At 38.2% G+C, this 15,940-nt stretch overlaps 1 protein-coding gene across 9 annotated transcripts in view; it reads right to left on the reverse strand.

The window, feature by feature from the left end:
• rbfox1 (RNA binding fox-1 homolog 1) overlaps positions 1 to 11,240 on the reverse strand; it is a 267,586-nt gene extending 256,346 nt beyond the window's left edge. For 3 of the 9 annotated variants that reach the window (XM_044182189.1, XM_044182183.1, XM_044182180.1), the window contains exon 1: positions 10,815 to 11,239. In XM_044182189.1, the coding sequence (XP_044038124.1) occupies positions 10,815 to 10,910 (96 nt within the window). In that variant the 5' untranslated portion in view covers positions 10,911 to 11,239. Of the gene's footprint in view, positions 1 to 10,814 lie in introns of all 9 variants that reach the window. The other 6 variants (XM_044182178.1, XM_044182185.1, XM_044182179.1 and 3 more) reach the window with 5 other exon arrangements.
• Positions 11,241 to 15,940: the final 4,700 nt, after the last annotated feature.

Below are 15,940 nucleotides of genomic sequence, written 5' to 3' on the forward strand. Positions count from 1 at the left end.
GCCAACGCATTAGCACAATCTGGAATACTCGAACAGTGCAATCTGAAAACAAAAGCTCTCTCTCTCACACAAACACACACACAGACATGCTCTCACAGCGTGTAGCAAGGGATGAAAGAGCTGGATAAAGGAATGAGACTAATGGAGGAAAGTTGCTTAATGACAAATTGTCAGATTGCAGAAGCCATTTTCTTTGCTCGTCATTTAGCTCTTTCATCCCTGAGCGCCGTTAAAATATTCCTCTGCTTCAGGCTTTTGCTTGGTCACATTTTTATTCCTTCTTACTGGCTCCCTTGCAGAGGGCCCACAATGCCACAATGATGTGCTCAAAAACTGGGTCAAAAAAACACACGGCATACTCACTAACTCCATACATTTTGACTGCAAACACTTTATAATAGAAATAAAAAGTTTAATTAATTGCAAGGTGGAAGCAAATATGGTGTTTACGGCATCTTATATAATGTATTTCACTTCATTGTTTTTGTGTGAGGAAGCTCTTGTTATTGTATTATTACCATCATTTATTTATGGGGTTTGCATTTGTACATGTGTGCGAGAGGGAAATAAAATAAAAAAATGTTAAGCATTTAATGGCACTACAACTTCTCTGCTTGTCTGCATATATTACAGAGTTGACTTTGTTATTTTTTAAGACCCTGCACTTTCAAAAAGTGCATTCATATTTTCACGTGAAATGTCCAAAAATCGCCTTAGCTTGATTTGAATTCACTACATATGAAATGTGATTTATTATATGTGAAATTTTGCTTCACATGTTATTTCTTATATTTCACATCTGAAATATATGAAAATCACGTACCAATATGATGAATTTGTCAGTTTTTGTAGAAGTTGGTTTTGATTATGATAATCTTTAGAAAGGGTTTTGAATAACAATAAGAAATACTGTAGTTGGAGACTTTCATACAACTTTTCATTTATTTACAGAGGCTTTTATACATTGTATGTTTGATGAAACTCAGTTGCATGCAAGTTTTTGTGACTGATGCTGTTGTTACTCCATCTGTTACAGCCACTGGCCATTTGTCATCTGTGTAACTTTGTTAGACGCCTCACAATACGTTGAAAGCTCACATATTAGAGTGAGGAATGTGAGAGCATTTTCACAGCTGTTTACTGACATTCAACGTACTGTGGAACTTGTGATCCGGTTTCTGCAACTGTAACATTCTTTTTCATCAAGTGTTTCAGTTTGTTGTCCACTCCCGTATGACAATTTTTCCACAATTATAATAGTGGATGTAATGCATCACTGTATCACAATCCAGTTGAAAGTGTTGACTGTTATGAAATGTTGCCACACAAAGATAATCAAAAAGAGATAAGATATGATATTCATTTCCGAACTCAAGAAAGACAATTTCCATAACAATATGTAACGCAAAAATTTAAATATAAATTATAAATGGCATAGTAATCACTGGAAAAAAACATTATACATACATTAAATTGACAAAATCACTAGAAATGTCATTAGCACTGCTAGTAAACAAGTTAGTAGGTCATGTGGCTAGATATTCAGACAGGATCTCAGGAGAAACTGTTCAGTTGTTGCACCCCAACTTGGGGTGTAACAACTAAACTGACAACAACTAAACTCCCCAACATCAAAACAGCTTTAAGACACAGTGCCAACTCTACCTGTCCTGAGCCTCACAGAGCAGGGCCGTCACTCAGAAGTCACAAGTACCAAACAGTCATAAATGTGTGTAAGAGCACAAAACCAAGTGTGTGGCGGCGTTCAGAAAGTGACCCAAACTGCCTGTCATTTACTTACCAATTTACTGATGTCAGAGAGTCTGACAACCTCCTCAATTTGGGGTTATTTCTTTCTTGCTTTTTTTGCATGAATATATTTACAGGTCATTTCAATACATGTGAATACATATTGTATAGATCATACTGTAAATACAAAATGCATGTGTTCATGCACACCTGAAGGCCTTAGAAGAAGGAAATAATGAAACAAGAAGGGGGAAAAGAAAATCAAGAAATAGGAAAGAATACAATAATTTAAATTTAAATGGCTTAAGACCACCAGAACTGCTTTTGTTAATTTTTATGTTTACTGCTAAATATCAAGACCTTCTAAAACCTGCACAATTTGTCAATGGAAAAAAATTATATGCTATATTATCACCTTTTTTAAAACTTGAATATTACTCAGGAATTGTTACTAATTCTGATGGCCTTTTTAGTTATTTTGTCTATGATGTGTAAATTCTAAACTGATGTTTCTTACTTTGAAACATTTCCAGTCATTATGGTGTAATTAAATTAGATCACCAAAACAACCTTCTTTCATCTCCGCAACATCGTCTCCCACCCAAAGAGTCACTTCTTGCTGCAGAAACTCTCATCCACCCATCCTTTATGATATCCAGGCTTGATTATTGCACCAGCAAATTCCACAACTTAACTATAAAATCCTCCTCACCGCCTACAAGGCTCCCAATAACTTAGACACTCCCTACAGTACCCCTCCACTAGTCCACTCCCCCCATCTTAGATCCAGGGATGATCAGGCTCTTACAGATCCCCAGGACCTATTGCCCCAGGATTTTTTTTCTGCTCTGTATTCATTTTGTAAAGCATCTTTGGCTATACTTAAATTTTATCATTATTATTTCATTTTATTTTATATTTTTTCACAATCACCCAAAGCCAAAACCTCTCTCAACTAAACTCTGTGAGGAAAAGGTAACATGATCACAGGATCTAAGTATTAAATATTTCTCATGATTATATATTTTTACTCACAATTTGGCTTGTTTTCGATTTCATGGTTCCCACACCTTCTTAAACATAAAATTCAAGGACCTTTCCAGGACTTTCCAGGCCAAATTCCCTCAAATTAAAGGACCCAACACAGCAGAGTTTGAGACACAGATCAAGGTTAATTACTGTTAAAAACTGAGGGGCGATTTCACAAAAGGATTGCGCAGCTTTTGCGGCCGCTAATCCTGCATAAATACGACAAAAAGAAACCTTGTAATTCTCAAAGCACCCGCAACGGGTGAACTGAAACCCTACCTATGCTGGCAAGCAGGTAGCATCTCAGTGCTCTGATGCTATTTGCAAATTAGGTAATATGCATACATTTGGCGCAAAATTGTCCCCTTTCTATGCAAATGAGCCTCACTGAAAAACAAGGTAAAGTACACAAACACCCGCGCTAATGGCCACATGCAGTTAAAGGGAAATTATTAGCATCTTCAGAGAGTTGGTGGTAACTGAAGCGCACTTTCCAGTGATTGTGGCAGCAGTGATTGTAGCCAGGCGAAGCAATAGCGCATCACAGTACACCATATGCACACAGGTGGCACAGAGACGGTACAATACCAGATATTCACCATGAGTGAATGAAACTGTAAAACAACATAAAACTTGCTGCTGTGAGAAACGGAGATGCACTGTAACAGTCCAGCATAGAGCAGATTAGGAGAGAAAACAGCTCTTCATGCGCCCAGAGGCACGAGGGAGAGTGTACAGTTATAAATAAACAAAACAAATAACAATCACTCCATACAGAGTGAGTCATAGAAAAATAAGAGACATCCCGCTGATAGAAACGAATGAAAGAGCAGGGGGAGTTATTAGATGATTACAATAGTTATAATTCTAATTAAGTTATAAATTATAAATAAGTTCTCTTTCAAATCAAACATCTCATTCCACATGAGTGGAAAGTATTGTTCTTGCAAAAACATTTGTAACATTTTTTGACTCATACATTGCTTAACCATGTCATGTGATATGCTACTTCAGTATACCTTAAGAACAAATATTACTGGGACCACTACAGAGAATTGCAGATGAAGATTTAACAGACGCAAAAATTCACCCCTGAGAATTTTTATAATGAGAACTAGCAGGCTTTACAGAAGCTCACACACAACAATTAAAGAGAGAGAGAGGCTTGAATCTGTGAACACTTCTCAGTTGTGCTGTTACAGTGATGTTACTTTAAGTAAAAAATTATCAAAAGACCTTCAGGTAACATTTTCTATGAAGCCCATGTCTAAAATGCATTAGGAACATACTTATAATGCATTATACTGTGCTTCTAGCAATGTATAATTATAATTATAAAAGTTCAGCACTCATAAATATTTATGTTTTATAACAATAATCATAAAACATTTATAATGACTTATGAGGTCAAGTATCATAATACTTCAAACTGGTTTGTTGGAAAATTGGCCACTACAGGGCTCCGGTCAGCAGCTTCATCAGTTGGATTTAAGCTCTTTCCTTGCTGAATGGAAATAATATAAGCAGCACAAATGGTACAGCATAGCAGTGCACAATTCTCTAGTTTCTGAAATAAAGCACAAAGAAACAAATGCATGCATATCTGTGAGTTGTTACGGACAGCCAGCATTAACTAGAAGTATTTAAGGACTGTAAAATGAGGTCGGCATACTCTCTGTGTGACTGTGAATCTCAAAACAACTGTTGCAGTAACCACTGTTGCTATATCACACTGAAAACATGTTAACTGTGTTCACAGTAATACATGGAAAGCTAGCTAGGCTAGGCTAGCTTAACACTTAGCGAGGCTAATTACTGAACAGGCTAATTACTGAAATGAGTCTTTACCGACATTACAGTGGTTCAATACATACAAAACATCGACTAGACAGTACAACATCATGAAATACTGAGAGAGAATTGAGTTATTGTGCTACAAGAACCTTATCAGAATCAGAATCAGAAATACTTTATTGATCCCTGAGGGGAAACTCTTTTGTTACAGCAGCTCACTATCACGTCAGTGCACACAGGAATAGAAATACTAAGCAAAAAATATAATACACTATAATACAGGTCAGAAAATAAATTAATTACCAAGTGGGTATAAGTATAAAATAGTGTAAAGTACAAAGTGGGTTTACAGGTTGATGATAATAATATGGTATAAGGTAATAGTGCATGAACATGAACTATCAAGTTAAGATATATAGTAGTAATATTACAATTTACATCATCAGTGACTTCGAGTAGGGTGTCGCTGCAGACCGGAGACATTGAATTGGTGGGATAACTGAAAATCAATTTTTAATTTGGCCAATCAGAGGCTTACAAGCCTCAAAAAATAATTTCACCAATACGCCACCTGAACCAGTTGTCCATCAGTTTTTAATTCAGCAAATCACTTCATAGTATTAACTCACACTCCATCCATTTGTTTTGTACGGTTTACAGGGATTTCCATTGATCGCTATTGTAAAATAACGCAAAGGGGTTCGCAATTGGTGTTCCTGTTTGAAGTGGAAGTAGACAACTTTTCAACTAGCTAGCGCACTAGGCTAGCTTACGCTGTCTGCTTATCAACTCCTTGATTATAACAGAATATAGTAAAGTTCACCACTGCTCATTTTAGAAAACATGTTCTTTGTTTAGATTATCAAACGGACAATGGATCACAGATGTTAGTTTCTAGCTAATAACATTAGCTAGGGTAGCTAGCAGGCCTTCAATTTACCAGGATTGTTCCCGGTGGGAGGAGAAGGATGCACCTGCAGTCCTCCCTCCTGAGCCCCTAGATCTGTGAGCCAATGGGGGTTGAGCCGTAGACTGTATGAGCATGAGTAGTAGGAGATTTAAAAAAGACTTGTTTCAATTTCTGTTAGCTGTTTCCTTCTGCTAATAAGAGGCGTTGGGGCATCAGATGTCATTCTCTTAAATTTTTCTCTTGACTTCATGATTTGGTAAAACTGATAAAGGGACATTCAGCATAGCCAATGATTGTAAGTATTCTTTCCATCCTGTAGGCTGGTGACTGTTGGGCACATTGTGAGCAGGAGTCACATTTCTTATTAAATCATACACATGCGATCCTTTCATAATATTCGCATTAAATACAAATTGTCCTTGTTTAGTCCACAAAGTAATGTTCTTTAAGGCTGACATTTTGTCCAAAATATGTTGTGCCTTTGAGTATTTTCTTTTTTGACCATCGATGTTAACCTGCGCTGAATGTCCATGATCATCCTCACTGACTGGGATAGAAAACGTTAGTGTATTCTGATCCCGTTCTCCATGCTTTACCATAGTGAGAGATCTCTGCAAGGCGATGGAATATTTTTTAGCCTTTTCATGAATATCTTCAGTTTTCTGCTCCAAAATGCCTTTAATAGCATGATCCAATTCATTTTCCACCGTCTCTCGAATAGATGATAGAATAGATAAGAAGACAACCTGCCCATGGGTTGATAAGTTGTTATTGAGGCACTAGATACATTTTGTGAGCATACTACATGGTCTTCTGAGTATTGCTGTGCCCTTTATATCGAACTAGGAGAGGCAAGAGAAATCCTCCAGACTGGAGGACAAACTTCTTTTTTTTTCTTTGACACACACACCTTTTTATTAGGAATTAGTCTAATCCCCGCTTTCTTCTTTTTTAATTGTTGTTACTGTGATTTGTTTAAAGGTACCTTTCCTTTTAAAACATTGTATGCTATCTCGCATAATGTTAAAATAAAGTCTGGGGATGCAGATTTAATGATATTCCTTCTCTGAGAAGGAGATGCTCCATGCAAAATTTTCAGTAAAAGACAAGTTTCTTCTGATGCGTTCGTACATGATTTTATTTCTTCTTAGACACATACACAACAGGCAGGTCAGAAAGCAAATCAGTTCTGAGCCGTAGATGATCGGGTGTCTTGGCTTTATAATCAATCAATGCTGACATGTCCACTCGATCTAACTGGAACTGCCAATCTATCGTATTCACTAAAACTTTATTTCTGTAAAATGTAAAGGAGTTGTTCTGTGAAGAGTATAAGCGTCTTGTTTTAAGAGCCCGTTTTCTATATCAGAGTCTGGTGCGATATACACATTGGATTAAATCCCAACATTTGAGCAAGTTTTCTTTTAAACATGAATTCCAGGTCTCTTAATGGTAAAACAGACACTCTGTTTGTGATGGTATTGTAATGAAGTTTGATGTACTCCACGTCACTCATAGATAAGTGGGTGTTTATTTCAGTTATTAACTGTGACATGGATGTATAGAATCCGGGCGTCGCTGTTAGACAGGCCCGCATTTTTTTTGGTTGAACACAACAAATTCTGCATCTTTTGGTGAAACGTTTGTCCACGTTTTTGGATAATGAATTTCTTTTATTCCCACTTCATGAGGTACTTTAAACTGAAAAGGTCTGGGTAGCTTTTTTCTGAAATCTGCTATTGTGTTGTTGGGGTAAAATAATGTAGAAGAATTACTAGGTAACAAAAAAAACCTCCCCATCCATGTCAGACAGTAGTCGCAGCATGTAGTACGCTTGAAAACCCTATGGTAACTGGATGACCTGTTTTTCTTAAATTTATCTGGCCATCCCACCCATTTGACTAGTACCATATTCCAGCCTTGTCTTCTCTTTCTAGATAAGATCTTTTCTATTTTAAATGCTTTGTCCGCAGTACACATTCATTACAGTAAAATATTAATAAGTATAATTTTGTTCATAACCTTTCTTAAAAGGTCCTCTTAATTTTGAAATTCTCAACGTATCACCAACTTTATATTTAAAATGAATTACTCCTTTGTCTTTTGTTTTATATAGGATGTTAAAAACAATGTGCTCGTCTTTTGTTACCTCAGATGGTTTCATTTTAATACTACGATGATAACTGATTGTATGAGCTAACTAAGTCACAAAATGTGTACACAATGTTTAGAATTAATGGCTGTTAAATAACACCAAAAATGCATTTTTTTCTGTCAAAAGGGGCAATAAACATCCTAATTTTTAAAAAATATATTCCGATAATTCTTTTATGTCACAGGGTCACATCAAAACATATTTTTCGATTTGTGAGAAAAAATTTATTTTTTATTTTCATGTCTAAATAATAATTGCCAGTAAAATGAAAACACCATTGAAGAATAATTTTCTGTTTACACAACACTGCTATATCTGAATCCAAAATTGCAACGTAAACTTGAAAATGAAATTGCAAACTAACTTCTGCATTTGTAATTTGAAATACTTACTGATTTTAACTCTTTTCAAATGGAAAAATGAAATGAAAAATTAAAATGATCGTGAAAAAGGCCATTTTCATTAGAAAGTAGCTCAAATCAGCACACAATTCAAGGTAAATGCTAAAGTCCAGTGTTGGGACTCCAGAGATGAATTCATTAATTTGAGTGATTGTTAACTGAACTTTTGTTAGGCGACTGCATTCTCTTTTGTCCTACAATCCTGAGAGCCATTGAATGCGGCATTGGCCAGTTTGACCCGTGACCCAGATGTCACCAGGTCAATAAAAAGGTCAATGATCATTTGTTCTCACTTCTTTCTCCTGGAATCCGTCACTGCAGCGGACAGCCGTGGCTGTCTCTCTCAGTGTGGCATGCTCACCAGCAGACACCCACCTGAACTCTCTCCTCCTGGCTTTGCAGTGTAATCTGCTTGGAGCACAAATACGCAGCAGAACCGAAGTCTCCTGATCTACCGCAACACTACGAAGGCCTGTTATATCTCTGCAATAAAGTTTAGCGCCAATGGTTATTGCACAAAGCCTGCTAGCTAACTTAAAGAAGCACGAAGCAAGTTAATGCCGAGCTGTTAACTCTGTAAGGGCAACCACAAGCGAAGTGACTGGCTTCCTCCTTTCTCTACAAGCGGACACTGCACAGCAAAAGACGCTTCCACAGCGGAACCACAATTCTTCCCAGCTTGGCTCGTCTACAACAGACTGACCGCCACCTAACAGCAGCACCAAAGCCACCTATACCCTCCCATGGACGGGTAACGTAACAACTGGGCATGGCATAGAGTAACAGTGTATATAGCTAAGCAAAGGACTGTTTAACTTTTGTACATGTGACGTTACTGATGTGTTTTGATTGAGGTTTTATTGTTGTGATCTTCTCCATGGTTAACATGAGGTTTTTACTGTAACCATAGTTCTCAACTACCGCTAAGTTGATGTAAGTTTATGTTATGCTCCACACAGTCTTTGCATGCTAACTAACTCCTTTTAACTTGACATCATTATGCTAAACAGACCACACACATACACCTCTAGTTTGGCCCAACAACCACACCCAGCCGAGAGTAACTTTAAAGCTCCTGCACATGTTCCTGACCATGTGGGTTCATGCTTGTGCACGTGAGACATACAGAGACAGAACAAAAAAACATACACGCATTAATTTTGGCGCACACACACACACACCCTTTGTTCTGTAGTTTAGTATTTAGAGTTAGACTTCACATTGTGTTATTGCTTTGTTTATCTTTTAAATAAATGCTTGTGTATAATTATGCTGGCTTCTTTAATGTTTCACAAGAGTGAGTAATTTGCCAACCTCTTCTATATTGAAATCCTTCAACCTACTACCTATTGGTGGTAATTCTGGTAATAGTTATTAATTTAATTATTAATCAGAGTTCCAAATTGATAGTTTAGTGTATTTTGAGACTCAGTCAATTAATTGGCTATCATTTCTCTTCTTTAAGAAGAGTGGTGCCCCCGAGGACTTTATTCATTTAAGTTATTTATGATTATCTTTAATGATTCTGATTGCCATAATTAATTGATCGCACCTACACAAGCGGGTGCCCCCTCTTTAACCAATTTGAAATTTTCTTTCAGTTTAAGTTTGCAATTTATCTGCCATTCTAAAAATTTAATATTGTGCTTTATTATGCTTTGAAAGACATTTTCAAACATGAATATGAAAAATAAAATAATTTCTTTTTAATATTGGCAGCCACACACTTCCATATTTGAACATTAAAGTTACTAAAACCCTAACCCAAATAATAACCTTAAAATAAATTAATATAACCTTACTCTTAGTCAAATAGCCAAACACCAACCAGCACCATAGCTCCAACCACTGGACTGCAACCTACGAACACAGTCTAGACAACAACTAAATTGATTTTCTCATGCTTTTAAAGGTTTGACTACAATCTAAACACAACAGACCAATATTTTCAATCACGATCAGGTGAGAAAAATTACAAAAATTTAATTTCAAATTTAAGCATATGGTCATTAATATGTACACATAATAATAATAATAATAATAATAATAATAAATGACTGATTAGTCCTTCAAAATAATTCATAGAAGTCTTAACGATAAAAAAAATCTGTTGTTGTAGTACTAACAGCATTACTAATTCACAAAATAAAATTGTGGGTGCTATACAAAAAATCAGACAGTGCATCATTAACGTAAACATGTTTGTTGTTCACCCCAACAAAAACTTTGATAAATAGTCATGGCAGTAATTTCATTGTTGTTGAACAAAACATATTTTCTTTTAGGACTGAGTCACACTATTACACACTACAACTGACAAAAATACAATGAATTGGGAGTTTTGAACCCAAAAACATTATAATTGATGTAGTAAAATGAAGACAACATATTAAAAAATGTATATTTGCAGTCTATCTGGCATACCGTAAATATGGTACTAAACATTGTGTTTTTTAAAAGATATAAACAAACTGGAATATAGAGCAGGATGGTCCTATTCCATGGCCTCTCCAACTAATACAACTGTACACAGTTTGGCATGACAGCAGGACAAGGGGGATTGATGCTTCTCAAACTGGCACAAATGGACACTACGCATTTACAGATGCTAGATATCCACACACTCTGTGTTTCTCTTATTTTGCCCTGTAAATAGGAGCACATACTTATTCTGTTCCTCTCCACTTCCCGTGTCCAGCAGCAGCAGCAACAAACAATGGCATGTACACAAGATGTAAATTCATGTAGACAAAATTACACACACACACTTACTCACCTGCTGTAAATACATGAAGGTGAGGGCAGCACCAGACAGCTGAGGACAGGCGTCCACGGTGGGTAACGTCACACATGTTCCTCCAGGATGCTGCATGTTCCCTCCTCTAGCTGAACAACACAAACCCCCTCAACCCCGACAATACACAACCCTGTTCTCAGCGGTGAGGTAGAGAGAGCAGCAGGATAAGCAGAGAGAGAGCGAGAGAGAAAAGAAAGAGAAAGAATGATTGGTAGAGAGTAAGAAGAGAGATGGAGCTTCAAAGGAAGCAGCAGCCGGTCCCGTACGATGGAGACCCAAGTGTTTTCTGCTCTCAAGAAGGCGGGACGAGCACAGACATAGAAAGAGAGGGAGAGAGAGCGCTCTGCTGCAGTGTGTGTGACTCAGAGTGTGTATGAGAGAGTCAGTATGAGTCTGACTCGTGTGTGTGTGTGTGTGTGTGTGTGTGTGTGTGTGTGTGGAGGCAAGCCAGCAGTCAGTGTGACTACGATCGCTGGAGCGTGAGGGAGGCAGAAAATTGTCTGTGTGTGTGTGTGTGAGAGAGAGAGAGAGAGAGAGTCCAGCTGTGTGTATGTGCATGTGTTGTTTCTTGTAAAAAATGCTAATCTCGCTATCTCAATCTTTTGATGAATTGGAGGATGTGGACACCCCCCCTTCTCTGAAATGCCAGATGCCAGAGAAAAGTTTTTGAGTCATGCAAAATACCAAAATGAAAAGACCCAGCTCACCTTGTCTGTTCATGAAATATAAATAAAATATGTATTACTATATTTCTATAAATAAAACATGCTAATTATATTCATCGATAAATACTGACTCCAGAGGGTTGATCATTTTGTACCAATCAGATCTTGTTTATACATGAAAAGATTCAGATAATATGTTAGGCCACATTAATGGTGCAGTTTTGCTCGCTTTTTTTTTTTTTCCAAAATAATCATGACATTCAAAAGTGCCATTATATTTACTGAAAACAGCTTTATTTCTCAACTTACTGTAAAGTAATGACAATACGCCTGACAGTGAGTATATATCTGCTTGAGCAAACAGGATGAACTGCTTCTCTGGATCCTGCAGCCCTTATTCAGAGCTATTACAGTGATTTAGTATTTCACCTCCTTAAAATTGCTGGAGGAGCATCCAGAGAGCCTATTATAAACTAAACATCTTTTTTGTTAGGCCAACTCCCATAGAAAGAGTTATCAGGCATGAAGATATAGATGAATACATTTCCCTGTGGCAGTTGTCTTTTCAGCTTGGAAAATCACATTTGCTGACTAAAACTTTAACTCTTTAATTATTGCAGCTTGTAAAACATTGATTATATAAATTATAATTAAAATCACAACTGCAGCAGTCTGAAATTTGCACTCTCTCAAATCATGATTTTGATATAAATAATCAGCAGCAGTTGTCATTTGAGCTGGCGAAATTTCATTTGCCAACAAAAACCTTAACTCTTTTATTCTTACAGCTAATTATAGTTTTAAGTTATAGATCAATTTGCACTTTTGCTATGTGAAAATTACACTCACTCATATTGTAATTTTAATATAAAAACAATTAATTGCTAAGGCCAAAATACATCTATTACAAACTTGCTTCCATTGAAAGCACTGACTGGTTTCTAAGACAGAGGTTAGAGAGAAGAAGAGAAAATAAGTTGCTGTAATCATCTGGACATAGCAATCTTTGCTATTCAGATTATTAGAAGTACTAAGACTGAGGGTTCTATTTTCATGAACCCTGTGGTGCGGCGCAGATTGCAGTCACAAGCACCCTGTGCGATGCGTCAGGGTTATGCCAAACACCGTTGTGTGTGTGTGTGGCGCACTTGGATATGGGGTGTGTTAGAGGCTGTGAAAATGTTGCACAAAATTTAACCAGCAGATCTGCCGTGCTTCATTGTGGTTTGACATCAGTCCAATTAGAGACTGCAGATAGAACAGATACCTGCTGCCTTGAGATGGTTGTAAAGAGTGTCACTAGAGTAAAGGAAATGCCTTCAGTGTAGGCTACTAACTGTCATGGATTATAGAGCTGGTAAGAATCACTTATTTAGTCTGTCTCACTGGCATTAATACCATAATCAGAATAAAACTTTTTTTTAGTTTGTTCTTCTTTTTTTGTTCTTTTTCTGTGTGATCACATGTCAGAATGTCAGAAAAAAAGTGAAATGAAAGTAGAAAGATGAAAAAAACCTGAATAAAAAGGTTTGTGTGATTTCACGGAGGTTTATGTGGGTGTGCCTTCACCAAATAAAGTGACCGAAATATTATGGAACACAAGTGTGCTGAGCTGTCAACCTGCTGAGAGCCGGCGGGCTTTGGATCACGTGAGACACACTCATTCGTGGCACTAAGATTGCAGTGTGCCACTGGATCTGCAACACCACAACCTGTACTGTGAGAAAACATGCATTTTTGTCATTTGGGTGAATTGACCCTTTCAAGGGCAAATATTATCCTCTTATATTTGCAAACAGCAAACTAAATATCAATATAGCCCTAGATAACAGCTAGATCACTAGACAGTGTAGTGGCAATTTCTGCGGAATAAAGAAACACTCAAGGCAATCACTTGTCTTTCTGTAGGTTTACTTCAAGCGTCTGCAGACGGACTCACAGCAGCAAAAACATACATCAGTATAATCTGCTCTGAATGAGTACAGAGGGAAAGAAGCATCAGTTATTTATTCAGTCTTCAGGGTCAGGCTCCTCAACCCGGGGAGAAGAGTGTCCCTGAAGTTTGGACATAACAGTCACTAGGTTGTTTTGTAGTTCCATGTCATCATTATCAGTGTACTGTTCTCATCACGCAGTCCAAACAATCATATGCAGATCAAGTATTGACGTCAAACAATTATGTATAGCATCTGTATGTTATTATATCGGAGAGTCTGTTTGTTCTTTCCATTACAATTCCTCCCTTTTAAGCATAAAAATAATTTCAAAAAACGCTAATCAAAATAATTAAGAACAAACGTTAAAAGTAGGAAAGGAAAAATCAAACAACCAGACAAGTGGGAAAAACCTCAAGTGTCAGAGGAAGAAAAAACCCACATGTCCTTATCATTTAGCTTATCAAGCAAACTTCAATTCAATAGCCTGTCATTAGCAGTCATTATCATTATAACTGGACGCAAATAAAAACTAAAAAATTTAATGAGACTAAACCAAAGAACTAAGTTATAAAGAATAAGCATGTGTGAATCAACAGGACGACATGACTATTATTATTATTATTATTATTATTATTATCATTATTATAACTGTAACCATTAGGTAAATAGCTCTAGCAGTAATATACGATTTCATGAGCATTTTATTCTAAATCCAGTATGGTTACATGCAATTATATTCTCCTCAGATCATATCATTGTCAAATGGTGGAATCCATTCAACAGAGTTGGATGTTTCTATTGGCATATTCATATACTGACCCATAGATGATTTAATTGCTGTAGCAATCATAGATCTGAAGCAGGGAATTACACAGCAGGTTAAAAGGAGGAAGAGCACAAAAACTAGGAGCACGGGTGCCAACATTTTCATCAACACATTCTTCCATCCTCCCATAGTCAGCCATGACCACATGTCCCATTCTCCCACACTCTGGGAGTCTAGGCTTTTCTCCTCATGCAGTAGGTCATTCAGGTGGGAAACAACATGAGTCATATTTTCTGTGATATCTGGAACATAGGTGCAGCAATCAGTCCCAATAATATGACAAACTCCTCCTTGATTAGCCAGCATCAAGTCCAAAGCCATCCTCTTCTGCAGAGCCACGTTTTTGATCCCCTGCATGGTAGGAGTGAGGGTGGAAAACCCTACCTCTACCAGTGCCGTCAAGTTCTCAAGATCTATGGCCAGGTGGTCTATCTTGTGTGCATTATTCACAGTCCCCCACCAAGGGAGGATGCCACTGATTCCTTTCTCCCCTGGTGACACTCTCGTAGTGGATCGTCTTGCTCTGTGTGGTAAGTAATAGTGAGCATAGTGGGTGTGGAAATGAGTGATGGTGGGTAGAATGTTCACAGATGTTATCAGCTTACCAAGGTAGCAGGTGCCACACCACTCTGGTCTGAGGGATTGATAAACATGTTGTCCACATACCCACACGTGCTCTCTTAGGGATCCAAATCCATCCTCCGTAGGCATCAGGATGATGGGATTGCTGCTTCCTGGGCAGTGTAAGCTGGTGGTGTCAGTCAGATTCAGCTGAGTGATGTATGGCTGAGGTCCCCTGCATTCACTTTGGGCTCCCTTGTTCCACTCGGTGCTCGGTGACAGTCTGTTTGCATGCTGAAGTGCCCAGAAAGTGGTCTCTAGATGTGTAGCACTGTCTGGTGAACCCAACAATGGCGGCCTGGGATGTTGGATTGGTAGTCATGATGGGCCGATGAATACCTTGCTGGGTTATTTGGCTCATGTTCCAAAACCTTGCCGTGGAGCCATTGTAGTTGGTGATGCTGATGTTACATAGCTTGAGTGCAGCTCCCATGTCTTTCACTGTTCTGTCCTGCAGAGTAACCCCCCGAGTGAATGCCACCATGACTCCTAGGGTCTCTGAGACATTTAATGGCCTGGGTTTCACTGGGATGGAATCCCCCACCCCACTTTTCTGGCAGTAGTCAGTATAGTTGCATACCATGCGTTGTCTTCCAGCTGAGCTGGGATGTTGGGGAAGATCGATGCCATCTCCCTTTTGACCCCTCCTTCTTCTAGGGTTAGTTGTGATTCAAATGTTTCCATTAGTGAGACTGATGACAGGACAATGATGACAGCGAGCAGCACCCTGCCTCCATGGCCTCTCAGTCCGTCACCCCTCCATCGCCATCTTTCCCTGGTCTCAAGTGTCATCTTATCAGTTGTGTCACCTCTGCCTACCCCCTAATCAGTGTGCCCGTGATGTTGATTCGGGAGGGTAGTGGTTCTAGGTGGTCCCAGTGGAATTTCTAGGTGTGCTCAGAGAAATTTCCAATGGGACCACCACTCCCCTCCAATACCCCCTGAATGCACAAGGGGAGGAAGGTTTGGTTCACTCACTGATCTCGATCTCACTTGTCTGGTGATTGGCTGCTGGCCCCGGCTCGCCAACTCGTTTGCAGTGGGTGGCGTGGATCC

Source organism: Siniperca chuatsi, linkage group LG21, assembly GCF_020085105.1.
Source record: "Siniperca chuatsi isolate FFG_IHB_CAS linkage group LG21, ASM2008510v1, whole genome shotgun sequence".
In the NCBI taxonomy this organism is placed as follows: Eukaryota; Metazoa; Chordata; class Actinopteri; order Centrarchiformes; family Sinipercidae; genus Siniperca; species Siniperca chuatsi.